At 33.6% G+C, this 26,884-nt stretch overlaps 1 protein-coding gene across 1 annotated transcript; it reads left to right on the top strand.

Annotated features, from left to right (window-relative positions):
• The first annotated feature begins 4,980 nt into the window (after positions 1 to 4,980).
• On the top strand, positions 4,981 to 26,425 carry LOC141612222 (transcription factor bHLH128-like). The gene is made up of 6 exons (XM_074430957.1): positions 4,981 to 5,590; positions 16,512 to 16,867; positions 16,963 to 17,082; positions 24,878 to 24,943; positions 25,411 to 25,479; positions 26,026 to 26,425. The coding sequence occupies exons 1-6, from the start codon at positions 5,167 to 5,169 to the stop codon at positions 26,083 to 26,085; spliced, it is 1,095 nt and encodes a 364-aa protein (XP_074287058.1). The 5' UTR covers positions 4,981 to 5,166; the 3' UTR covers positions 26,086 to 26,425.
• The last annotated feature ends 459 nt before the right edge of the window (positions 26,426 to 26,884 follow it).

Here is a 26,884-nt window from a genome sequence, read left to right as displayed (position 1 = left end):
ATACGGTTGTGAATTCGGCCGCCCAGAGACAGAGTGACTATCACCCCGAAAAGCTATTGTCTAGAGGTTAACCGGTTGCCTAATAAGCGATTGGCGAAAGCAAAGGACACTAGCCAGGAAGGGACAAACCCCATCTTAAATTTTTGAAATGTGAAAGTGAAATAAGGACAATTTTGAATACTAGTCATATCCACCCGTTGTGAATAAAGATTTGAGCATTTCATTCCCAAAAAGCCTTTTTGTCAAGCCACTTGGTCGAGCTTGGGACGATCAATGACCTTTACTTTTGTAGAGAATTCGAGACTTGTCATGTCATATGCTACTAGCATCATAGGGATCATCATTCCACCACCATCCGATCGCTCTTGACGAAAGCATTTGGAAATTGAGGACGAAAGTAGTCTAGTTTAACACCATTTGGAGGTGATTTAGTGCCATCCTCTTAGCCTTAGTAATTTGTTGAACTAGTATTTGTGAAGGATTACATGCTCTTAAATTTGTTCCTCTTTAGTGCCTCCGCCACTTGATGAGGAAGTGGCTATTCCTTTTGTAGATGCATCCATTATGTAATTTTGTGTGCTTAATGTTTGGATGTGTCGCCATTTTGGCAAGACCCACCTTGCCTTGCAAGAAGGCATCCTACCTCATGGTTGTCTTGTTGTGAGTTGAAGGGGCGGAGTGAGACCCGCTAATTGTCTCATATCGGCTATATTATTAGGATAGGTTAGTATTGGTCCTAGTCTTTGTCACCTCTTTACTCGGGATGAGCAAAGGTTCGGTTTGGGGATATTTGATGTGACCATAATTAGCGCATATTTAGCCCCCGAATTAGCCTTGTTCCCATGCTTTTTAGTGCATATTTGGGTCATTTCTTATCTTTAGTTCTTTGTTTTGCATATTCTTTGAGATTTTGATCCCTTGGTAGGAAAGAAGTAAGAATCTTGCATTTCCATGGCAAAACGAGACTAAATTGATCGAATTCAATGACCAAGCACCAAGGACAGACAAGATTAGAAGGCCTTTGTATATATTATAGTAGAAGAGCAATGTTGAGAAAGGATCCTTGAGTCCCCAAGGAAATCCCCAAGGAATTTATGAAGAAAAGGGAAGAAAAGAAGAAGATGTCTTGCTGAGTGACAATCCGTGCGGATTGTCACCAATCCGGCCGTCCCCCAGCTGCACAATCCGTGCGGCTTTGCTCGAATCCGCTCGGATTCCACCTCCACAATCCGCTCGGATTCCACCTCCAAAATCAGCCCGGATTCCCTCGAATCCGCTCGGACCCCATCACCAGAATCCGCCCGTCCCGACCTTATTCCGCCCGGATTCCAAAGACACGTGATTTCCTCTTCTCCAAGCTACGAAGAAAGAAGCCCTTCCTTCGAAAAATACCGGCTCCTCCTCGCTCAATCTAAAAAGTGTAATTACTAGTTTAGCCCTTAGTTAACCCTAATGCATCCTCCCTAATTTCCACTATAAATACCCCATTAGTCTAATTAGAGGAGCATGTTCTTCTTATCAATAATTAGAGTAGTTAATATCAATCAAATCTCTCTTTAGTATTGTAATCAACAATTAATCAAGTTCTAATACAAGTTTTATTTCCTTAATCTCTCTTTTGTTCATCCTTTATTTTGGGTAATTGAAGATTATTTGGGTTATTGTTGGGAGATTGACAACCTCTCAATCAAGCATTCAAGTACTTCTTTTATCTTTGCTTTATTATTGGAATCATTAGTAGGTATAATCTCTTAATCCCTTTTTAATTATTGTTAATTACTTTCATTTATTCATCATGTTTCATATTGTTGGTATGATTGACAACCTTGCTAGCATGATCAACATGATAATGAGTGAGTAGTCTCTTAGCTAGGGTTAAATGGGTGATTAGGGGAAACCAACATGGGGAATGATTCATGCTTAAATTAATATGCTTTCATATTTTATTTGCTTGCTTGTTTTGATCTCAACTCATGCACATGTTATGTTTGATGAAATGCTAAGCCTATGAATCCTTGCATTTACCACCATCACCTATCTTTTCAATGAGACTTGTAAGACATAACCCAACTCGAGTCTCATTAGACCATGCATGTTGTTGAGTAGGGAAGATTAAGTCGACTTGTAGGTGTTGTACAATCTAATCGATTCGGCTCCGGGACCCAAACTTTCCTAGGATTGTAAGATATAACCCAACTCAATCCATCACAACAATAATTGCTTGCTTATAATTTGAGAACATGTTTGTATGATCATATCCCATGATTCCCCTATGATCCCATGACACCCTAGTGCTTTTAATCAATTGTTTACACCCCTTTAATTCATCTTGTTTGTTTATTTTCATTGTTATTTTAGTTTAGTGACCTTCTACATCAACCCAATTTATGACACCCCTTAGACACCACTAGTTGCAATAGAAATCTCATTTCAATACCCGTCCATTGGGATCCGATCTTTACTTGCCTCTTTACTAATTGTAGAGTTGTTTGTGAAGTTATAAATTGTGTTTTGATTCGACCGTGACCCAACGACCACATCTTTAATTGTGAACACGAAACGGACCCGATCACAAAGCACATGTCCACACTTTCAACACAGTTAAAGAAAGATGCACCTCCATGGAAACAGAAATGCACAGAAGCAGTTAAAGAGTTAAGGAAAATTGCAAAATCTTTGCCAACATTAAAGATACCATCCAAAGGCAAGAGAATTTTACAAACAAATGTAAGTGATTGTTACTGGGGAGCAGTCCTATTAGAAGAAGATGAGAAAGGAGAAAGGCACATATGTGGATATAAGAGTGGAGCTTTCAAAGAAAGTGAAAAACACTATCACTCCTCCTACAAAGAGATTCTTGCAGTAAAAAGAGGAATTGAGAAATTTGAATTCCACTTAATTGGACAACATTTTCTCATAGAAATGGACATGTCATCTTTTCCAAAAATGATACAGTTTAAGCAAAAAACTCTTTCCCAAGCACAGTTACTCAGGTAGGCAAGCTGGTTCTCACAATGGAAGTTTGATGTTAAGCACATAAAAGGAAAAGACAACTTTCTCCCTGATTTCTTTCAAGAACTCAGTGAGAAATCTCATCAATATTCCTGGTGATATACACGATCAATCTAGCACAACCAACAACTGAGTCAATTAGAGTATTGACCAACCATGTGCCACAAGTCTTACAAGAAGAAATCCTTAGAAATGTTTTGAGCACCAGAGGAATTAGCACTCTCCACGAGTTCCTCATGCTGTACATACATAGGTATGGCCTTGACCAAGGTCCACTTCTTGGGTTGCCTTATCACCCAAGATACCCCTTTCTCACCACCATCAACATGAATCCAAATCACTATAGGAAGTTTCCACCAGAAGCTTATCTGTTGTTATGGTATCTTGTTGAGTCATACACCATTGGAGTTCTAATTGAAAAAAAAAAGCCCAGTGCTGCAGTATTTGGCAAAGTGTCTCATGAACCGGAGAAAAGCGCATTACAAGATCATGTACAAGTGGTTGACGTTGTTTCACGATGCAGCATGGTGGCAGACAAGTATTCGAAAGCAGGAAGGCCATACTGTGTTTGTCATATTCAAAATTCTTACTGACCAAGTACAGGAAAAAGATGGTGTCCAAGTTCATAGAAGATTTGAGTCCCAGATAAAGACAGGCTACAATGATTCACCTTTTGAAGAAGTTTATTTTAGACAAAGGGCTCGTAGCCTGGCAGCTTTAAATGGAATAAAGGAATCTGCTATAAATGAAAACCTGTTTTCTCCTCTTACAGCTAATTGGCATAATCCATACACATACCCCCAAGATTTTATCCAAGAGGTCTGAGAAAAACTCTGAGCTTTCATGGCCAGTACTCTTGACCAAAAAGCGACTGTGATCATCCATTCTGCAGAGTTGAAGGTGTGGCCTACAAAATAAAGAAATATATTCCGGGACTAAAGATATATCTGGATGAAGTGGTTTCGGCCAGTGATGAAAGTGATAATGATGAATCCGAAGAAACAACCTCCTCTTTTGGAGATAAGGGAAAAAGGACAATAATGGAAGACGTGAAGTGATAGCTAAATAGTAGTCTAATAAAGGAATGGTGTATAATACAAACTTTAATTTTATGGTTTATATTGTGTGATGTGATTAGCCTATGCTTGTAATATTCTCCTTAGATTGTACTATAAATACAGGTGCTTGGTACTTGTCATGACCAAGCTTAGCCTAAGTGTGATATCTCTCTAAAACATCTCTCATAAAACCTTTCTTGTAAAATATATCCATTTCTTATAATATAAGCTTTCCATTACTCATAATCTTGTCTTACTTATTCATAACAAAACTGTTAGATATATATTGATCCTGTAAAACCTCCTTTATGGTTGTACTCACTATGTATCCGTAATCTTATAATGTTTGTAACCATTTTCAAGATGGTTGCTAATTCGGGAGAAACTTGTAATAAATTGCTAATTAGCATGTAATTTTTGTAACTAATGTTAAGTTGGTTGTTAATGAGTGACCAAGTCGTAAGTGATTGCTAATTAACAACCAATAAGTCGGTGTGGCTACAAAGGTTAGTTGCTAAATATCCTTTTATTGTAGTGTTATAGCAAATTTTGCAAACACTAATTATTTTGCTCCATCTTCTCTTTAGTTATAACGTTTTATCATTATATAATTATGTCATTTTTCTCGTTTTAAATTAAGACCGTCGTAAAAAAAACTAGCCGTTCTTAAAAAGTTAATCTTCCCTAAGACAAAGGTATCGGTTTTTATAATAAAACGAGTCAAATATCAACCCCTGTTGCATGTAGGACATACAAATTTGTTGATTTTCCTAATTTATTCTATTTTTTTCTTATTTCTCTCACATTTATATATTCAACCCGTCTTTTTAAGTTTAAAACGGATATGAGTTCTTAAAAAATACTCGTATCTCCATATATTTCCGAAGAATTGACTTGGGAGTTGGGATTCACCATCTTACAAGTAGAGGTAAAACGATCTGACGAATCTCCTCTTCTCTCCCACTCACGCGGTCACGCCCCTAGCTTTCTTTTTCTCCACCCACTTCCTCTCTCTTCTCCCTTACCCATATTTAGATTTCGATCTCCTCAAACCCCAAATAACACAAACTCTCAACATCTCCAAAATTTACTAATAATGTACTCCTCCTCATCCTCCTCTTCACAACACTCGGCCCCACCAAACAACCCTACCAACAATAATCTAACCCGCTATGGTTCCGCTCCTAGCTCCTTCCTCTCGAGCGTGGCCGAGTCCGTCTCCGGACTCGGCCTTGGCCTACACCAGCAGCACCACAACCACCAACACCAGCAGCAGCAACAGCACCAACAGTTTTTCTCGGGCCCGGGCGACTCGCTCTCGATGAACGTGACCGAGTCAACTCATCCTAAGATGAGTTCCGGGCCCGAGTCGAGAAACACCTTGACGCTTCTCCAGGATTCGTATGGGATGAATAGCTCCCCAGTCAAAGGAGCAGCGGCAGCTTCGACGACCGCGTCTAATTTGATTCGGCATAGCAGCTCCCCGCCTGGTTTTCTTAATCACCTTACCTCCGAAATAGGTACGTCATTTATATATATATTCTACATACGACTTCTGTCCTAGTTATTTGTTTACATTTTTTTTAATCTCATTCATAAAAATGAAATTAAACATAGTGCATTACTAGTGTTAAAAATGTCGACTTATTTAAAGATATCGAACATTCATTCATTAAACTAGTTATGGTTACGAGTCTTCAAATATTTGAATAGCTATCCACTTATTGTAGACGGGTATTCACCCAACTTAGTTCAAAACCGGTAATTATCGGTTCGTTGGTTGGCTTCATATCACCAAAACAAATAATGTACTTTTAATTAATATATAGTTTCGTAGTACTATAGCTTCTTTTTATATTTTGTTACTACTTGTATTATTACAAGTACTGAGTAGCTCAGATTATCGTACGAGAAAATGGATTGGCAGATGGCCGGTCTTAGTTTTAGTTTTTAAATGAGAATACTTAGATTGAGAATCGAACCTCTAACTTTATGATCATTTGAGTTAGCTCTTGTTTTTTACTAGCTAGTCTTAAGTTTTAGTTTGTTTTCGGGTTCATATTTGGCGGCTGATCTAGTTTGATTTAATGTCAACTTGATGCTTAACTTTAGCTTCTACGGAGTACGACTACATTTTTATGTGATATGACACGCTTATAATTTGCATAGTTGGTTCCAAACTAAAAGTACTAGAATATTGATTTATAATTCATAAATATGTATGCACTTTTAACAAGTTTTTCAACTTACGAAATGAACAACCATCATGGACATTGGGCATTCATGCCTATATACGTATACAAAATTATTTTAGATATTTTTCCACATTTTTTTAATGTATTTTACCTCTTATTTTAAGCTCTTGCTATAAAGTTTCTTGTAGGGAATTTTGTCATCAATTTTCGATTATAATATACAGCAAATCCCCCTTATGACGGATATATCGTTACAAGCTTGCGACGGATCAAATACTACCCACATGGGTAGATAAGACAAAAGAGAATGCTAGACAATTTGCTTTTGTTTTATCTCCCCATATGGGTTATATTTGGTCCGTCGCAAGTTTGTGACGGATATGCCCGTCACAAATATCCGTCACAAGTGAGAATTTGTGTATTATAGGGCTTCTAGTGTTTTCACCTCTTATAAATTCTTTGATCCATCAAAACTTGTCCTCTAGTTAATATTAAAAAAAAAAAAAAAAGTTAAAAGTGAAGGACGGATATCCGTCTAAAGTAAAAGACGGGTCAAATATGCTTAAAGCGGTGATATTTTTGGGCCCCATCATGCAACTTGTAGCTTGTCTTATGCTTAAAATGGGTGAATATTTGATCCATCTATAACTATAGACGGATATTTTCCGTCTATAATGATAATTTGTGCGGTATAAAGAAGGAAACATTATAGATTCATGCATTAAGTCTTTTTGCTTGGATGTACAGGATGGACTCATAAATTATTTCTAGACTAACCAAAATATTTATGAATAGTTAGATTGGTTTAATAGTAATATATAAGTCATTTTATAAAAAAAAAAAAAAAAATACGATTCCAATAAAACTAATTTGACATCAAATATAGAATTAGGCTAGGGTTGAAAATGGTTAATTAGAGATAGAAGTGAGCACGCAAGGCCATTGGGCTGATACGCCTCGTCAATGGCCCATAACCCATTTTAACACGACGTGTGATTGGTACGATTTAGCACGACACGATACGCCATTGGTCGTGGGCTATGCCTAAACTGAAGTTTAAGAAAAAAGATCGTACCTAACCCAGGCTTCAGACACTTTTGGCATGCGTGCAGAGCACGCTCAAAATACAAAGAAATAAAGCTAAAATGGAGAAATTGCTTACGCACGCCCACGCTTTGGCATGCCTCAGCACGCTCAAAATACAAAAAAAAAAAAAAAAAAAAAAAATAAAAAAAAAAATAAAGCTAAAGTGGAGAAATTGTTTACACACTCCCAAACACGACACGACACGGCATGGCATGTCATGCGCTGTACCAAGGCCGCCATTTCCATTTTACCGGCATGACACGAAGCCCACATTTTTGTGCATGGAATGTGCCATTTTCGTTCTTCTCCTAATGCGGTGGACTATCCCGAGACACGGTTTAGCACGGTTCACTTCCATTTCTCAAAAGGAAAAATTGACGGAAATAATCCCACCTTTATGACATCTTCCAAAAATAATCCCACCTTTCAATAATCCGAAAATGATCCCATCTTTTAACCCTGTCTTCTTTAAACAATCCCTCCATAAAAATGAATTGTTATAGTAGGTAATGTGAGTGTATTTACATTGTTCATAAAATTACTTTACCTCATTACCATTTCTCTCTCTCCTCCATGGTGAACAAATACTTCAATACAAAATATTTCTAACTTAACATATTCATTGTCTTATGCAAGTAGTTTATGAACATGAAATACATTGCAGTGATGATAAATATAATTGTTGCATGTAAACCTTCTTAACAATGGAAGAGTATGATGATTTAATTGATTAGAATCTTTGATTATGTTAGCAATGAAAATTTAACGCTTGTATTTGACGATGCAATTTTATGTAAATCAAAGAAAAGAAATGTAGCGACACAGTAATTATATCACCTATATAAAAGGATTTCTATATTGAATTAATTGCTTCCGAAATCACAAATAAAAATATGGACGGATTATTCCTTTGTTTGGTTGATTTCATTACACACTATAAAATATGCGTGAGAGATTCGAAGTATTACTACAGTGGCTTGAATAAAGAAAGTACGGAGTACTCATTTAATATAGCTAAGTTCCTAAATTATATCCAATATTTGTAGTCTTGTTACAACTAACTGCTTTATGATTGGAAATTTTTGTTTATTTTGGTTGTGGCTATGAAATGGGGTCTTCAATGGTGATTTTTTTTTTTAATGTTTATATTTCTGCAAGTTTTTCTAGAGTAGTTTTTGTGGGTTTAGACTTTAGAGTGAGAGTTAAGGAGATGAATAAAAAAGAAAGAAAAAATTAGAAAGGATAATAAGTAAGAGATTTGAAACCCGTTAGTCAAGTAACAAGTAAAAGAGATTGTTTAAAGAAGATAAGGTTAAAAGGTGAAATTATTTTCGGATTATTGAAAGGTGAGATTATTCTTGGAAGATGTCATAAAGGTGGGATTATTCCCGTTAATTATTCCTTTCTCAAAATGGTTAAGATGAAAGTAACGTTATTGTAAAGCCGGAGAATAAAAGGAAATTTTTTTTATGTATATAGTGACAATTGGAGGATACTCAGGATAGTGAAGGATGTTAATAGATAAAGAAGGTAGCTTGTTCTTGCACAACCCACTCCTTCTCTTTTTATCTATTGGGAAAGTCGAAGGTGGCCTTCACTTGTTCCTGACTCTGTTATCCAGACAATCCAGTACGTCTTTCAAATATACAGCTTCACTTTTCTTTGTTTAATTCTATTTTTTCTTTCAAAACAATTACGGAGTATTTTAAATGGATGCTTAATTAGATGGAGTATATCACAATTCTTCCGTTTTTCAATTTCAAAATTATTTCCTCTTTCTACATTGACTATTAATCTATCTAAATATATGTAAATGTATGTCGCTAAATTTATCACGTTTGATTTAGAGTGTTACCATTACTCCATCCATTTATATCAAAACTCACCATTTAGTTGTCTTTGCACTATTCACCAAGGTAAAGAATATTCAAGATTTTTTATAATATAGTATAAGAGAAAAAATATAGTCAATCTTATTTGGTTCGTCTTTATGGATTCAATTTTTTATAATATATGAGAAAAAATATAGTCGATCATTATTTGATCCGCCTTTAGGGATACAGCTAGTATTGGTGAGCGGCCCCGCCCGGGCTACCTCTATTTAGCATTAAAATTTATTTTCAATTAAGAAAACTACTTAAAGTTGCATCACTCATAAATTTATCATTAATATATTTTTTCTATGACATATCTTAAAATTAGGATTAAATAAATTATGAGATAAATTCACTACTCCCGCTATTAATATTTTACTTAAATCGATTGGTAGCTAATTATTCATATATACTTTCTTTTGTTGTTAGTATTGTTAATTTTATTATATTCATTATTAGTTATTACTACTGTTACTTTCACTCCTCCCGCCGTAATTATTATTACGTAATTATTGTTACTTTCAGTAGTGCCGCATTAAAATTGATAATTTCGTTAATCTTGTTGCTTCTATTACTTTCACTATTCCCACTCGCTGCTAATTTTGTTGCTTTGACTATTAAAATGAATGATTACTATCATATTACTATATCCAATGTTATTACAATTTTTTTTCTTTACTAACATAATTACTTTTACTATTTAGACATGCAATTTTAAGAGGCTTATATATTTATATAAATATAAATATATTACATATATGCATTAAATCAAATCGAAATAATTATGGAATATTATATTTTTCTTGGAAATCTAGCTTGATTTATTTATCTTTTAATAGTTTCTAAAATGTAACATATTTATATTATATTTGTGTACAATAATTGAACATTTTTATACTAATTAATACCATAAGTGGGGCATGTATATTTTAAGGAAAATCCCCATATTCTGGTATTTTCTAATTTTATACATCAACCAAAACTATATGATATTACATTAAAGTCCCTTAATCAGATCTGGCACACAGCTCAATCGATTAAAAAACTATATGGTATAATTAATTTATATAAATTTATTTAATTACGTTGAAATCCCTTGGTTTTGGATTATATATATATATATATATATATATATATATATATATATATATATATATATATATATATATATATATATATATATATTATTGATAAGAATATCAAACTTAAGTAATTTTTTTATCATGTAAAATTAAAATTATTTACCTCAATTTGTGAGTTGGCAAATATGTAGAAGACAAACTGTGTGTTTGAATAGCGGGAGGGGAGAGTATATATTTTGAAAATATTTCACAATAGAACAGTAGTCAAATTTAACTAATCAAAGTTAAAAAAAAAATCAATAAAATTGAGATGAAGAGATTAATATTTATTACTCAGATGACATATTGGTTTTATATTAATCTTGTGTGGATCACGTAATTTAAAAATTTAAGGTTTACCTATTTTTATTGAATTAGAAGTAAGACCATTAAACCCTAGCTTTTTTTTTCGAAAAGTTGATTGAAAAGTGATTATCTTGATAGCTTTCGCAAATTAGAAAGAATGACTGGCAAACATGAAGAGCTAAAATGAATTTGAAGGCAACATTTACTAGTAATTAAGAACTAAGTTTGTGATTAGTCCTAAATATCGTTGACTTGAGGGCTGAGGGCTGAGTGCTGAAGGCTAACGAATTGTCAAAGTCAATGTATCATATATAGTTGACTAATATGAATATTTAGTTTTTTTTTTTTTTTTGGTTTCTGCTTGCAGAGACGATGATTGGGTAAACAATGTCCAAAAATCTTTCAATACAAAAGGTCTCCCATATGAATTAGCAAACAATTGCAAGTCAAGCCCGAACAGATCCTCGATCGGATCTAACATTCTAACTGCCTGATGTTTGGATTGGATTGACCTTCTCACCAATAACCCTTCAACGACACTTAGTTTGTTGTTTGCCAGTTGGACAATTTTATACAAGTCAAAGTAGTTGAACACTTGAACTAATAACATATATAGTGATTAAATTAAAGGTGTCAAATGTTACATCCTAGCATCTTTAGTCTTTACGCCAATAAGTTTACATTATACGTAGTCTACGTATAATAGTAGTCTATCCTGATAAGGATAATATTTGTAATTGGTCTTTTACCCTTAATAAAAAGGTAGAGAATAATTATCTACCTTCTTTTCTCACAATCGATTAAAATATCATATATATTGCTTTATTCACCTTCTTTCCAACCCTACACAGTATATACTAGTTTTAATTGGTTGTGAGAGGAAAAAGGAAGAAAAATGAAGAAAAGGTTGAAAGGAAAAGGTGGATAAACACCCTTTAAAAGGTAATACTCCGGGCTTACTTGGGATGAGAGTAATTATTAAGGGAGTAATGAGAGCTAAAATAAGAAGAAATGAGAGGAGATTGGTGCTTTGTGGTGGTTGTAGAGGGTGGAAAGAGGAGGTAAGGGAGGAACTACCGAACTATTACCTCTATATGGAGGTAATAATTACTTGGAGGGGAGGTGGGTAACAATTACTTTCTTAATGGAGGAACTATTACACTATATTTACTCATTTATATCCATTTTTATCTTCAATCTTCATCCTTTCCCTCAATTTTCTAGTTCATTTTTGCTATATTACTCATTTAATTATTACTCTCATCCCAAACAAGCCATCCGTAATAATTAGTAGTAATATATCACTACCGTAATAATTAGTAGTAATATATCACTATATGTTGTAAGGGTTGAACATGCATCGGACATGCACCCGCTAGAGTTAATCAACCAATAATTAGAGCTGGCAAGTCTGACCCGACCCGAGTGACCCGACCCGAACCCGAGCAAACCCGACCCGAACCCGAAAATATTGTGACCCGAAACCGATCCGACCCGACCCGACACGACCCGTAACCCGACACGACCCGATTATCTGTGACCCGAAGCCAACCCAGACCCGACCCGATATTGACCCGACCCGATACTAACCCGATTAAATTGATGACCCGACAATTATTAAGCTTAATTTTGATCAAAATGAAAGTGATCTTGTGTTTATATTGATATGTTTGATTTAGTAATAGATTAATTAAACCAAATAATAGGTTAAAAACTAAATTTAATGGTAAAAAATTATAGTAATGCGATTAAGTTACCGGACCCGATAATGACCCGACCCAAACCCGACCCGACCCGATATATCATTTGACCCGAAATGACCCGACCCGGTAACGACCCGAACCCGACCCGACTCGACCCGAAAGGGTATGCTGACCCGATATGACCCGAACCCGATATGACCCGACCCGACGTGACCCGACCCAAACCCGACCCGACTAACCCGATTGCCACCTCTACCAATAATAATGTCAATATAGTTGAGGCAAGTTGCAGCAAGTAGGATGCCTTTGCTTTGCTATTTGGCGCTAAGACAAGTTGATAACTAACTTGATTCTCTCAAATAATTATGTAGCCTATATTATTTTTTAATAGGTCTTGGTATAGATGGATGAAGCGAACAGACAAGTAAAGACCTCTAATAAAACGGGTAGGGGGATAAGGTGGGGCACCCCCATGTACTTCCCACTTTATGGCAAATGAGTATTTTGTGAGAAGAAATGGTATCCGTCTATATGTATAAATGGATAGTGTCCATCTATAATGAGAATTTGTGATTATTCTTTATATTGGACCTAATGAGATTCCATAGCTACCATTATTTAGTGCATTTGCATTTACGTACGTACTTTATAAATAATAACACTAGTTTAATTTGCAAAAATATTTAAAGTTATGTCTATACTATTTAAGTTTTGTCAAGATTAAAATTTCGACTTAGATTTAACTCTCTGTCTACAAAGAATACTATACTACTTGTAATTTGTAAAAGTGAAATAATTTGAACGAGACTGAAACATTTTATAAGTTGGGTTTATAAAGTATTAGGTTTTACAAGTAGTATAGTATTCTTGGTGAGATATCTACCTAGTATAAAAGCAAAGATTTTACTCTCGAATAATAATTGGCGGATGTTTAAAGGTTGTGATAATTGTAGCTACGCTACCTTTTTTTTTCATTTGTTTTTTTTTTGTGATTTACCTAATTTTTTTTCCTGTAATTTATCTGTTTTTGTTTTTTTTTCTTCTGAAAGTATGTATAATTGTATATATGATGAGGTTAAGACTTGGATTGTGAATTGAGAAATGAACACCAGGGCAGCTAATTAAGGTACAATAGGTTTTGGTATAGACGGGTGTGGCGAACAAACAGGTAAAGACCTCTAATAAAATGGGTAGGGGAGACAAGGTGGGGCACCCCATGTGCTTCCCACTTTATGACAAATGAGTATTTTGTGAGGAAAAATGGTATCCGTCTATACGTATAGACGGATAGTGTCCGTCTATAATGAGAATTTGTGATTAAGGTATCAAATGGGGAGTATTTTGTGATGCGTTGATAATACGTCAATGGTCCCGCTATGTATAAACTGAAGACTAATTAAAATATTACAAAGCAAAACGACCTTGGGTTGACAACGTGCATTTTGTATTATTTATGTATTTTTATGTGGGAAATTTCTTCAAATGTTTGTCTTTCTTCGATCACTTGATTTCTGGTCACTCTGGAAAGTCATTTTACTTAAAAAATTAGTGTAAAATTAAATCGTAGAAAAGTTGGAGATATTCAAGTGGAGCGTAATTTATAAAATGCAACAAGTGGGGTGGCCTAGCGACTTGCAACTTGCAGCTAACAACTTGCATGGATTTTTTAAGTGCCAACTTGCTTGTAAATTATTCCAGAAGTGTTATCTTACGAAATTCGTGGTTCGTCACACAATTACGCAAAGATAATCACACAATTACGCAAAGAAATTCGTGGTTTAATCAGTATATTTTTCCAACAACATATTGTAGTACTAAATTTTGTTAACTTACAATTATATATTATTTAATGAAATAATTTTTCATATATTAGTAAATACATAAATGTATTTAATTTTAGATTTTTAATAACAATAGTTTTGGAGTGAGCGAATGAAATTAGAGTGACTAGGTAGCCAATATATGTGAAGTATGATCCTATGTTTGGACTCGAAATAAAAATTAAGACATGAATGTTGGTGAAATAAAAGGGTAGAAAGAACATAATAAGAAGAGTATAAGTAAAGAGATGGACAGACAAAAATGACAATTTGGTACTGCCGGGACTATCTATGTACAATGAACCTACATAAATGGAACACAAGACAAAAAAAAAAAAAAAAACAGCTATAAGTAATATCTAAGTAATATAGTATGCAATTAAAATCCTATAATATTTATCCACTTGAGTGAGCATCTGAATGCCACTTCCTAGATCCTTGTTAATGGAGATTAAAGCACATGATTCCACTTCTCCATTCATTCCCTACTTTACTAATCTACCTTAGCTTGTCTCTTACTCGAAGTATTTCATCATAATTTGAAGGTAGTATAACAAAGGTGAGCATTTGGGGGAAACTCCGTTTTTTTTTTCCCTCCTTACTTCCACTTGTTCGAGTAGTCCAAAATCAAAGCATATAACAATTACATTAGAATCGATTTTATATCCTAACTATACTGACTATGCCACTAGGGCACTAGGTATTCACAAGTCACATGTAATATTTATCGTAGTTGAGAGGTTTTTTCATTTCCTTTTACATGGAGATTTTTTTTTTCTTAATTAAAGCAGACCAGATTTTCTAGTCTATAATCACACATATTATCTCTTCTAACTAAATGGCTTTGGTGTAATGGTTACTTACCTCATCCCTTAACTATGAGGTTATTAGAGGTTCGATCTCTCATCATGAGAATTGGAGCAAACTCTTTGGCCAGTCGAATACCTCTTTGTAAGAGCACAAACAACGAGAGGATTATACACCGTTGTCAGCGCGGTGGACACCCTGATTTATACCAAAAAGAAACATACTAGCTCTTCGTGTCCCACTACATATTTTTTTTACAATTGGTCTCCCTTGTGACGGGTTACCATTTATGACGGATATTTTGTGAGATAAAATGGTAACAAAATGGGTTAGTGGAGAAAGGAGACCACATGAATAGTGTTGCAGAGAGAGAAAAAGTGGGTACATTGTGAGGTAAAATGGTATCCGTCTTCAGCTTGTGACGAATATGTCATGTCTTCAACGAGAATTTGTGTTTTTTTTAAGTATGTTCTTCCCAATCAAACCCAGATCTTTAACCATGAGCTCTAATACGGGTATCATATTAAAGACAATCTCGGCCAAAACTTTACCTAATAAATAAGACCAATCAATGGTTTGGTTTGACATCCTAATAGCTAGTTTTATCCCCTAAGGGTGTGTTTGGATTGAGAGATTTAGAGGAAAAAGAAAGGAAGGGAGAGTAGAGGATTTAAAATCCCTTGTTTGGATAGCAGATGAGGATAGAGGGAAATGGAGGGGGAGAGATTTGTAGGGATCCAATTTTCCTCCTCCAAACCTAATCAAAATCTCTCCACAATAGATAAGATTTGGAGGGAAATTGTATCCAAACAACCACACTCCATTCTCCCTCCCTTTCCCTTCTCTCCCTTTCTCTTTCCTCCTTCTCCCTCCCCCTTCGGTGTGTTTGGATAGCAAAAGTGGAGGGAAAGGGAGGGGAGAGAAAAGGAGGGATGAGAAAGGGAGGGAAATGAAGGGGAGGGAAAATGGGGTGTGAGTGTTTGGATACAATTTCCTTCTAAATCTTGCCTAGGAGAGATTTTAATTTGACTTGAAGGAGGGAAAATGAATCCCTCCAAATCCCTCCCCCTTCATTTCCCTCCACCCTTATTTTCTATTCACGAAATGCTAACTGAAAGAGAAAACAGTGTACCTTTGATTAGAAACACGTTGATATAATGATATTGATACAAATAGCCTAGAAGTCATAAATGGTTATGAGATTCAGTGGCTAATACAACAATAACAAGGGAATTAAGTTTAAGAAACTTTAACTCACTCTGCAGCATGCATGAGATTGTTATGTTATGTGGAGCAGAAGAATACTCTAGTTAGTAAAATGTTATACGAAGTAAATTTTTTAGCTTAATTGTTTAACCTTTTTCTCGAGTTTAGCTTGTAGGGTTATGTCATTATCTATTTGACACCGTTAAAATATTGGCCAAGCTAAGTTCAAATTCTAAAAAAATACAGGAGTATTTATATGCTCACTAAACTAGCACTTTATGTGACTAATAATCTGGAATGAAATTGATTGATTTGGTTGTCAGGGTATTGCAATTCAAAGGGAATGGAAAACTACAATAACCAGGGAGGGACATTAAGCGGCCACAATCTATCAAGGTTGGGATCTCAAATGAGCTTTACAAAACAAGATCATCATTCCCTTTCTCAAATCCCTGAGTTAAACCAATGTAACATGCTTGAAGGCATAAGCTCCCATGACAACCACCACCACCACAAGAGAGCCTCCACATCTTCTCAACCTCGCTTATCCTCTGGGTTTTCGTTGAGTTCTTGGGAGGATACCAATGATGGCTTTAGCTTTTCCGGTCCATCCAACAAGCGTAACAAAAATGTCAACGACGATTTTCTTAATGGTTTGGTTTCTATGGAATCCCAGCAGGTACTATCTGTCAATTGCTCAATCAGAGTAGCTTTAACTTGTGATCCAAACATATACAATAACACCTGAATATGTGGTTGTTGTTTAATTAATAGGAGATCGCATTTGAGATGACATCAATGGACAGACTGATGCAAGTTCCTCATGATTCTGTTCCTTGCAAAATTCGTGCCAAGCGTGGATTTGCCACCCACCCTAGAAGCATTGCTGAACGGGTCAGTTCAATTTACCTTATCACTGCTTAATTCAACTTTTTCGTCTCGTTTATATACTTTTATAGTATGTTTGGATAACATTTGCCGAGAGAAGGGAAGGGAGAAATGATGAATGAAATTTAAAAGGGGAGAGCTAGATTAAAGAAGAGTGAAGAGGAATGAAACAAATGAGTTTTTCCTCTATTCTCGGATTTTAATTGAACGAAAAGATTTATATCCCTTCATTTACGTCTACTATCTTAGTATTCACTTTTTAATAAGTACTAGTATTGGTGCCCAGTTACGTCCGAATCTACACAAATAGGATTATACATCCGGTTCTACCATAAGCATTGTACAACCAAGGTATAAGAATCCAAGCTTATATGTATTTTTTCTGAGCTAATTCAAACTTCATGTTTTTAATGTGTAAATGGATGAGTTTAATACTTTCTAATAAAGCTCATATTATTTAACATAAAACTCGGATACTTTATCACAAAGCTCAGATTCTACATCGTACAATATATACAACTGGTTGTATAATCCATGAATTGTCCGATCTACCTTTATTTACCATTAAAATTTATTTTTAATTAAATAAAACTACTTTAAAGTTGCATAACCCATAAATCTATCTTTAATATATTTTTTTTATGTTATATCTTAAAATTACGATAAAATAAATTATGAGACAAATTACTACTCCCGCTATTAATATTTTACTTAAATCGATTAGTAGCTAATTGTTCATATATGCTTTTTTTGTTGTTAGTATTGTTACTTTTATTACATTCCTTATTACACTATAACAAATTGCCACTTGTGCCGCGAATTATGCCACGAGAATTTATAATTCGTTGCTAAATTCTGTTTAGCCACGGGAAAAATTTATTCATTATTTTGGAAAAAAATTTATGCCACGGGATAACTTTTATGCCACGGAAAAAAATAATTTTAGCCACGAACTATTTCACACCTGTGGCGAAAATTTATTTAGCCACAAATTGTTCCGTGGCAAAAAAATTGTTAACCACGAACTAACAAACACCCGTGGCGAGTATCTTTTCCGATTTAAATTAAGATATTTTCATGTTAAGGCAAACCTAAAAATGGCTTGCTTAAATAAAATACAAAATCTGAATGAAATTTAATCAAATATAAATAATATAAAAAATACATTTAAATATAGAATTTTGCAAACACTTTGATTAATTTAATTAATATTTTTTTATTGTTTTATTTAATTTAATAAGAAATTTTAAAAAATTTAGAAACTTATATGCAAGCAAAGAAAAGTTTATCGTCTAAATTTTTTAATTTTTTTACAAATCACAATTATGTTTTGCAGGTTTTTCAAAACATTGCTAATATAAGAAATTTATTTTAATATATAATTCTGTTTATTAAAGTCGTGAATTTCTTTTAATTTTTTAATTAAAACATTATAATCTTAAATAACAATCTTAAATGGTAGTCTCACATTTAAAGACATAACATTCACATTTAAAGACTCAACATATAAAATTAAATAAATAAGTTATTTATCATCTATCTTAGATAAATCTAAAATTCACATATTGTCAAACTATTTCATTTAAAATTGTATGTACAACTTTATTTGTAAGATATTTATATAAATTTTAATTTGATATAAAATTTAACTTGCTGAGAAAAAAGTGTGGGAATTTTTTTTTAGTAGTGGAAAAGAAATTACAATTACATTACAAAATTGATTAAATGAAATAAGTGCGCTAGAAATAAAAGTAAAAAAAAATGATATCCCACAAATCAATTAAGAAAAAAACTTATTGGAAAAATTATCAATATAAAAAACTAAAGGTTTAATTAATAAACAGTACCAATATAAGAACAATTTTTTCATAATCAGTGCCAACATAATTAATAATTAGTAATCAATACCAAAATATTAAATTTTTTCTACGATAAGTACTAAGTCGTCAGAAAATCTAATCTCAACCTATTTGAAAAAGTTCAAAAGGCCATCATTCAAGTACAAATCTCCACTCACCCACTTCCAAAATCTCTCTTAGATGAAAACACCTTTAAAGTGGGAAAAACAATTAGAGTAAGAAGGCGACTTTGTACCTATAGTAGAAAAAAGTTAATATTTTGGTACTGATTACTAAATATTGATTAAGTTGGTATTGATTATGAAAAAGATGACTAAAGTTGGTAGTGTTTATCAATTTACCGAAAATTCTTATTGAGAAATTTTTTTCATTGAAATTAGCGCATCACAGGAAAAATATAGAAATTATAATAATTTAAAGTCACATGTGCAAATAATGTGAAAATTTTGAGAAAAGAAACAATAAATCATAACAATGAGAAATCAGTTTAAAAAAATAAGCGATTCTGTTATACGACAGTGATTTTCGTATATTTTGGGTAAAAAATGACTACTTTTTGGTTAATAGTGACCACTTTGGGGGGGGGGGGGGGGGGGGAAGACCTTTAGTTTTAAAAATTGGTCATTATTTTACCAAAAAATGGTTACATTTTTCATATCGTAGGTACGACGGTCATACAATAGAATTTGCGTAAAAAATATACGTAAAAATGAGTACAAGGGAAATGAAAATAAGAATGTCGATAAACTAAAGAAATAAAAAAAAAATGTTAGGATAACACGATTAAGTTTACTGTTTAGAGAAAATGGTCTTGTTAACTTGGGTAAAAAATGACGTCAAAATCATTAGTCGGGAGAGTAACATTTAAAATTTGATTGTTTTGGCCAAAATAATATGTTTCCCACAAAAATTCGTACATCATGTAACATTTTTGTAATTAAATAGTACTAAAGATAAATTTTGAAAGGGAAAAAAAAAATTAAAAGGATTCAAAGTGCTAATCATATAAAAAAAGTTAACTTTCAATTTCGGTAGCACATCGAAAGAACTCTATAGTTAAGCGTGCTCAGATGAGAGTGAGTGTAGTGTTGGGATGGGTAACCTTCTGGGAAGCCTCTTTGATGCGCGCGAATGCATGACTGGTGAAACCAAATAACGTTCAAATGAATCGAGTTAACTAGCGAAACCAGTATCTAGATTGTCACGATTCCATATATGATAAAATATCGATCGTGAAAAAAATAATTATTTTACATTTTATTTATTTATTTTCATATATATTGTTTGCCACGAGAATTATTTTCTGGCCACCGGATTTTTTTTTTGGCCACGGGAGTTATTAGCCACGAGAGAATCCGTGGCCAAAAATTTAATAATAGCCACGTTCTTGTTTTTCCTGTGGCTATCTCATTGCCACGGCCAGTTGCGCCACCAAATGATTTAGCCACGGAAATTTAACACTTGCGCTACGAATTTAGCTGTGGCCCAAGTGCTCATTTGTAGTAGTGTAACTACGATTACTTTCATCACTCCGTCGTAATTATTGTTACTTTCATTATTGTCACATGGATATTGATAATTTCACTACTCCCGTTGTTGCTTCTATTACTTTCACTACTCCCCTTGCTAATATAGTTACTTTGACTATACAAATGAGTCTTTAATAACATATTATTATATCCAATGTTAGTACAATTATTTTCACTACTAACATAATTAATCTCACTATTTAGCCATATGATTTTAAGAGGTTATATATTTATATAAATATATTACATATATGTATTAAATAATTAAAATCGAATTAATTATAGAATATTATATCTTTTGGAAATCTAACTTGATTTATTAGGCTTTTAATAGTTTCCAAAATATAACCTATTTATTTAGCTTTTAATAGTATTATATTTGTGTATGTTAAATAATTTTATAATTATATGATAATACTAATTAATAACATAACGGAGCATGTTTATTTTAAGGAAAATCACGATATTTTGATATTCTCTAAATTTATAGTTCAACCAAAACTATAAAATATTTACATTGAAGTTCCTTGGTCGGGTCCATCACACAGTGTTATCGATTAAAAACTATATAGTATAATTAAGTTATATAGATTTATTTAATTACATTGAAGTCCCTTGGTTTCTGGAATATATATATAGTATTGATATGTGTTTAGATAGTCTTAGGAGTTAAGGATGCAAACTCGTGACTCACATCAATAGTGTAAAGATGAAAGATCATCTTTATAAGTGTCAACAAAATATGTTAGTATAAGACTTTTTGGGAAAAACTTCAAGAATAAATCCGTGAGTACTTTACCCAAAGCGGAGAATATCGTACTATTATGGATAGTGGACACCGACGTAACACGGGCCCAACAAAAGGTATTTCTGCTTCCGCATAACAAATATATAGTATCAGAGCCCAAGGTTAAAAGCCTTATAACGTACAAATGGTGGTGCTTGGAGAGAGGAACAGATATCATTCGTGAATCATGAACACGTGGGGCTCGATGTGGCAGACTGTTTGCAAATCTCAATTAAGTCTATTGGTGGTATGTCGGTGAAGACCAACTAGTTTAGACTTGAAGATGGCGTAAACTGTAAGGCATGAAACTCCTAACTTGAGATGGAGCCTTGAGTAAGCCCGGTCGAGCGAGATATGGATAAAAGGCAGAGGAGTACGATATGCATGTGTAGCACAGTGTCGAGTTGGATACATGGACATGTATGACCAGGAGTATGTGAGAACACTCACTTGATCAAGCAGTGACATATAGTGCACATATGGTTGGTAGCATGGGGTGTCAGTTAACGGGAAGTTATCAAAACTTGATGATGCTTGGGATGCCTAGAAATTTGGGCTGGAGAGTATGGTAAGTTTTCCAACAGATCAAGGTTCGGTTTAAAATGATGGTCCTTGGTTTGAGGGGAGAATTTTGGGATACAAACTCATGTCCCCAATATCGATGGTGTAAAGATGGAAGATCATCTTTCTAAGTGTCCACCAAATATAAAATGCGAGATCGTTTGGGAAGAAGCCTAAGAGTTAATCCCCAAGGCTTTGCCCAGAGCAAACAATATCGTATAATTATGGACCGTGGACACTAACGTACAAGAGGCTCAATAAAGGATTGGCGCTCTCGCAAAATAATTCGTATCAGAGCCCAAGGTTTAAATTTAGGTCTCTACTGCTTCTACATTGTCATTCAGCGTTATCTAGGTTTGCAGGCTATGGGTGAAAAGATGTTGGAAGTGAATATTTTTGAAAATTAGCATACTTTTGAGTTTTGTAAGTTTGTCTAAGGATGGTATTGTTGACAGTGGTGGAGTTTGCTCCTATACATGCATGTCAAGCTAATGCATGGATTCTTCAGATAAACTACCAGCCCGAGTGAGGCGATGGGCTTCAGGTGGAGTTGTTGTGGCTCTTGAAAGCTAGTCGTTGGGGATTCGTGGAGTCATCTAAAACTTCTACAAAAAATTTTATTTCAATTTGTTGGGTTGGACTTGTTAATCTAACTTTCCACCTTTGGTGGAGGTGATTTGTGCTACCATAGAATGTTTTTTTTTTTTTTTTTTTTTTTTTTTTTTTTTTTTTTTTAAATTTCGACTTGGGTTGTTGCTGCTTTGGTGGAGGCATGTTGGTGGTGTTTGCCACACTCTCTTTTGTACCCAGGTGAGAAATCCACTTTGTTCATGGGCGTTAGTGTCCTTTTGGACAATTTGGTACGATAGTACATTTGGCCATGATTATGTTTTGGAGGAGGTTTTGTTTTGGAGTCTTGTATGTGATGTTTTTGGTATAGTGACATTGTGTATGTGTTGGGGTTTGGTAGTTGTTATCCTCTTTGGAGTATTGCTACGTTTGGCCACCTTTTGATATGATGATATATTAATACTCAGTACGTTTGGTAGTCCCAACTTGCTATATGTGATACTTTGTGAATTTGGTCAGGTTTGTTGCAACCTTGATTCATTTGTCTTTTTTTTTTGTGTGGGTTGTGTTCACGTCAGATGGAAGTTTACTCTACCGGCAAGGACAGACGCATAAATTTACTATAAAGGGGGCACATAAATTTTTTAACACTTTATTGTCTAATTTTTTTGATCTAATAAATGATACTCCATATTTCTATTTTGAATTGAAAATAAATGTACATTATATTTTATGATGATTGATTTGTCTTATTAAAAGATATACTTCCTCCGTTCAACAATTATCACCCTATTTCTCCATTATATGTGAGCGGTATTATATTGAAATGGGGCGATAAATGTTGAATGGAGGGAGTATTACATATCAATACTCATGAACAATAAATTCAAATGGCTCAATGGTTTGATTGTAGGTATATTACATAAGGGGTCAAAGGTTCAGTCAAGCATTTTTAACGTATTGTCAGTATAAATGGCAAATTAAACAACCAAAAAAATATTTTCTAAACACCATACTGCCAGGAACTGAATATGGAGTCACACCTCACACAATAGAAAAACTTTACCAATTGTGCCACAATAAGCTTATGCATATAAATGATCCTCATAAATATTTATTCCCGAAATTCCATGGTGGGCATCTGCCCACCCAGGCCACCCCTAGATCCGCCCTTGTCTACCGGGGCATATAGTGACTTGAAAATTGATCATGTTGAAGCTGATTTGGGTCTTTTTAGACAATTTAAGTCAAGGTGAAGATTCTTATAATTTTAGTGACATAACAATTGTCTCCTACTAGGTTCTGACTTGCCTTATCTTCGTCTTTGTATTGGATTAGGAGGTTGTTAATTTCCTAATTGGTATTTTTTTAGGAAACTAGGTTTTCTAACTCTTTGTTTCCTAATTAATCTAGGTCTCTTATCTAGGGTGAAATAAATCAATATAAAAACCCTTACATTAGTCTAGATTAATTGAAGAGAAAGAGATATAATTGGTGAGTATAATCCTATGAGAGTCGATTTGTGAGGTTCTTCTAACAGGAAGACTCAATTTGTTCCGAACTTAAATTTGTCGGTGTTCTTCTGTGTTTCGAGATCGAAGGAGTTTCTTTGGATTTTGATTGGCTTCAAGATCATTTGTCCTTCATCTCGTTGGTGAATTCTTTCCAGGTTGAACTCTATTTGGGGGTAGTCTTGAGATCACCAAATTTGTCGCTAGAATTGCGTAGTACTTTTGGCTCTTATTGAGCATGTGTGTTACCAGTCTACTATTGTACTATTATCTTCATAATAATGAATTTGCTCTCTTTCTCAAGTAGACATAGGGTTAACCACGTATATCTTTGTGTCAACTTTCTCTACATTCGTTATTTATTGTTCTTATCACCTAATCAATTAACTATTGGATAATGAGACGCCTCCGTTACAACATACAATTTTCCTCTTATTTTTTCCTATGTTGGAGGGATTACGATTTGTCTTAGATTATTTCCCTAACCTTTTTTTTTAATCAAACGCAAGATTCTCCTTCTTTTAGACTTCCCAATCCAACCAAATTCAAATTTGATATCTGAATAATGCACATTGGCCACATATTACCTTATTTTGAAATTTCACTTTTGAAAAAAAACAAATGTTTTATTGACTTGAATTTTAACAACTCAAGGTTCTTGAATCGAACCTCTAAAAATTATGTGAAAGATTTAAATTAAACATAAAGTTTGTAACTAAAGTTAAATTAAATGTTTTTGTATCTTAATGAAAACCAAAGTATAGAATGAAGTTATAGTATATATGATAGATGCAAATGCATCTACTACTTATTTAAGGGAAGACCTAATGCTACTCTGAAATTACTAATGTCACTCATTTTTGTAAGACGGTGAATAGTTACAATACCTTAGATTTAGCTTGTATTGTTGTGGTATTAACAAAAAATGTAGTGACATTATCATTCCCCTTATTGAACGTGTCTTGTTTCAAAATGCTTTAACAGGAGAGAAGGACTAGGATAAGTGGGAAGCTAAAGAAGTTGCAGGACCTTGTTCCAAATATGGATAAGGTGATTATAACACTACGCCACAATTTATTTAATATCATTTTGTCGCAGTTATTAGAAGCCACCTTTATTTTTATTTTGGCATGCATGTATACTCTAGGTTACCATATATTTACTGTTTTTTTTTTGTGTGTCATATTTTCATAATTTATTTAAATACATTTTTCTTCTTTCAAATTTACGTAAATATTTAGTAAAATAATTGTAAAAGGTTGTACCTTATATCTTTAATAACAAGAAATATTTTTAGCAATATTGATTTACTTATATTTTTTTAAGTGATGGGGGGGGGGGGGGTTAAAGATTTACAGATGTCCCTTATGAAAGAACGATATTAAATATGTGGAGTATTAAATTTGAATTTTATATCTGAGAGAACATTTAAAAAAAATACAATCGTTAAAACAAACGAAATGTGTGTAAAATTAATTTTAGTTAAGTGGATTTTAAATATCATGTGATTTATACAGCAAACAAGCTACGCGGATATGCTAGACTTGGCAGTTCAACACATCAAAGGTCTTCAAAATGAAGTTGAGGTAAAATTCTCAATTTGATACTTGAAACGGAGTTTTGAGTAATTGAGCACATCTTCATTTTTTTTAATATATAAGGTGTTTGTAATTAATCTGTGCGTGTTTTATTTAGAAGTGATAATCTCAATACTAACAAACGTATGTCGATTAATTCTAATTCTAACGATTATAGTATACATATGGTTGACATTGAATCTTTTTAGAGTTAAATATACAACAAGTTCAAATCATAGTATAAAGCCATCTTATTTGATTAATTAATAGATTAGTCAATAACTATTAAAACTCTTGTCAAAATATAACAACAATTTCTTATGACACATAGCTTCCTAATCTGTAAAATAATCTTAAAAATATAATATAGAGTTTTCTTTTAAGCGATAATATTACACTCCATAGAATATATCTTCAATTAGTCTATACAACACACACAAGTTCTAAACTTAGTGAATAAATTTTCAATGGTTTTATGGAAATTTGATTTATGCATTTCTTTGCTATATAGATAAACAAATAACATTTGTCCTCTATATTTTTGAATATGCCTAGAAACTTAAAGGAGAGGTTGATCGTTGCACCTGTGGTTGCAAGGAGAACATGCAACATTGATTCAAGAAGATCGAGTGTTATAGTGAACAAAAGGTTCACTTTTAATTCCTTTGAGGAAGTTTGGTGATTCAAAACTTCTCCGACATGTCAACACACTAAATGAATGAATTTTGGTTGTACATATGAGCTTCAACTTTTCTCACAAAGACGTAGTTCGGTTGAGCAAGTTATAGAATCTCCTTTTTTATTTTGTGATAGCAACATTCTTGAATATTAGTAGGCATTGTGAATATCTTTCACCAAAAATTGGAGTACTTCTTAACTTTGCTCCACACTTTCCTCTTGAAATTTTCTTCATTATTTTAATGTTTGAGCTATCACGAATATATTTTTAGTACAAGATCGATTCATCAATACTAATAATAAGTCCTACATCAATTGGAAAAAACATTAAAATTAACCAAATACAAATTTATAAAAACTGAACAAAAAAAAAGCTTTTTCTAGGCCCAATACCATTCCTAGATAAAAGTGTACCCTCTACAATACCCTTTCTTCTTCATTGAGTTGTTAACTTTTAAAACATGTACCTCGCAAGTGGACGAGTGTTGTCACATTATTCGAGGGTCGAATCAACAAAAAGAACAATGGTCGAGAACTAGTTCGTCTCAAGTCACAAATTAGCTCCGCAAATCAATATTCAAAAGGTTGAGTGTAGCTAAATTAACTAAACTTGTAAAACAAAATATAAAGATGTAAAGACGACCATTTTAATTAGAGTAACGTCTAGGGTTCGATAAAGACACTAAAATGCATTGACCACTACTGTGACTCCTTTGACAAGTTACCGTTTTAGAGT

Source organism: Silene latifolia, chromosome 1, assembly GCF_048544455.1.
Source record: "Silene latifolia isolate original U9 population chromosome 1, ASM4854445v1, whole genome shotgun sequence".
NCBI classification, from domain to species: Eukaryota; Viridiplantae; Streptophyta; class Magnoliopsida; order Caryophyllales; family Caryophyllaceae; genus Silene; species Silene latifolia.
The sequence above is the reverse complement of the archived record's forward strand: the minus strand, read 5'-3'. Positions and strand labels throughout refer to the sequence as shown.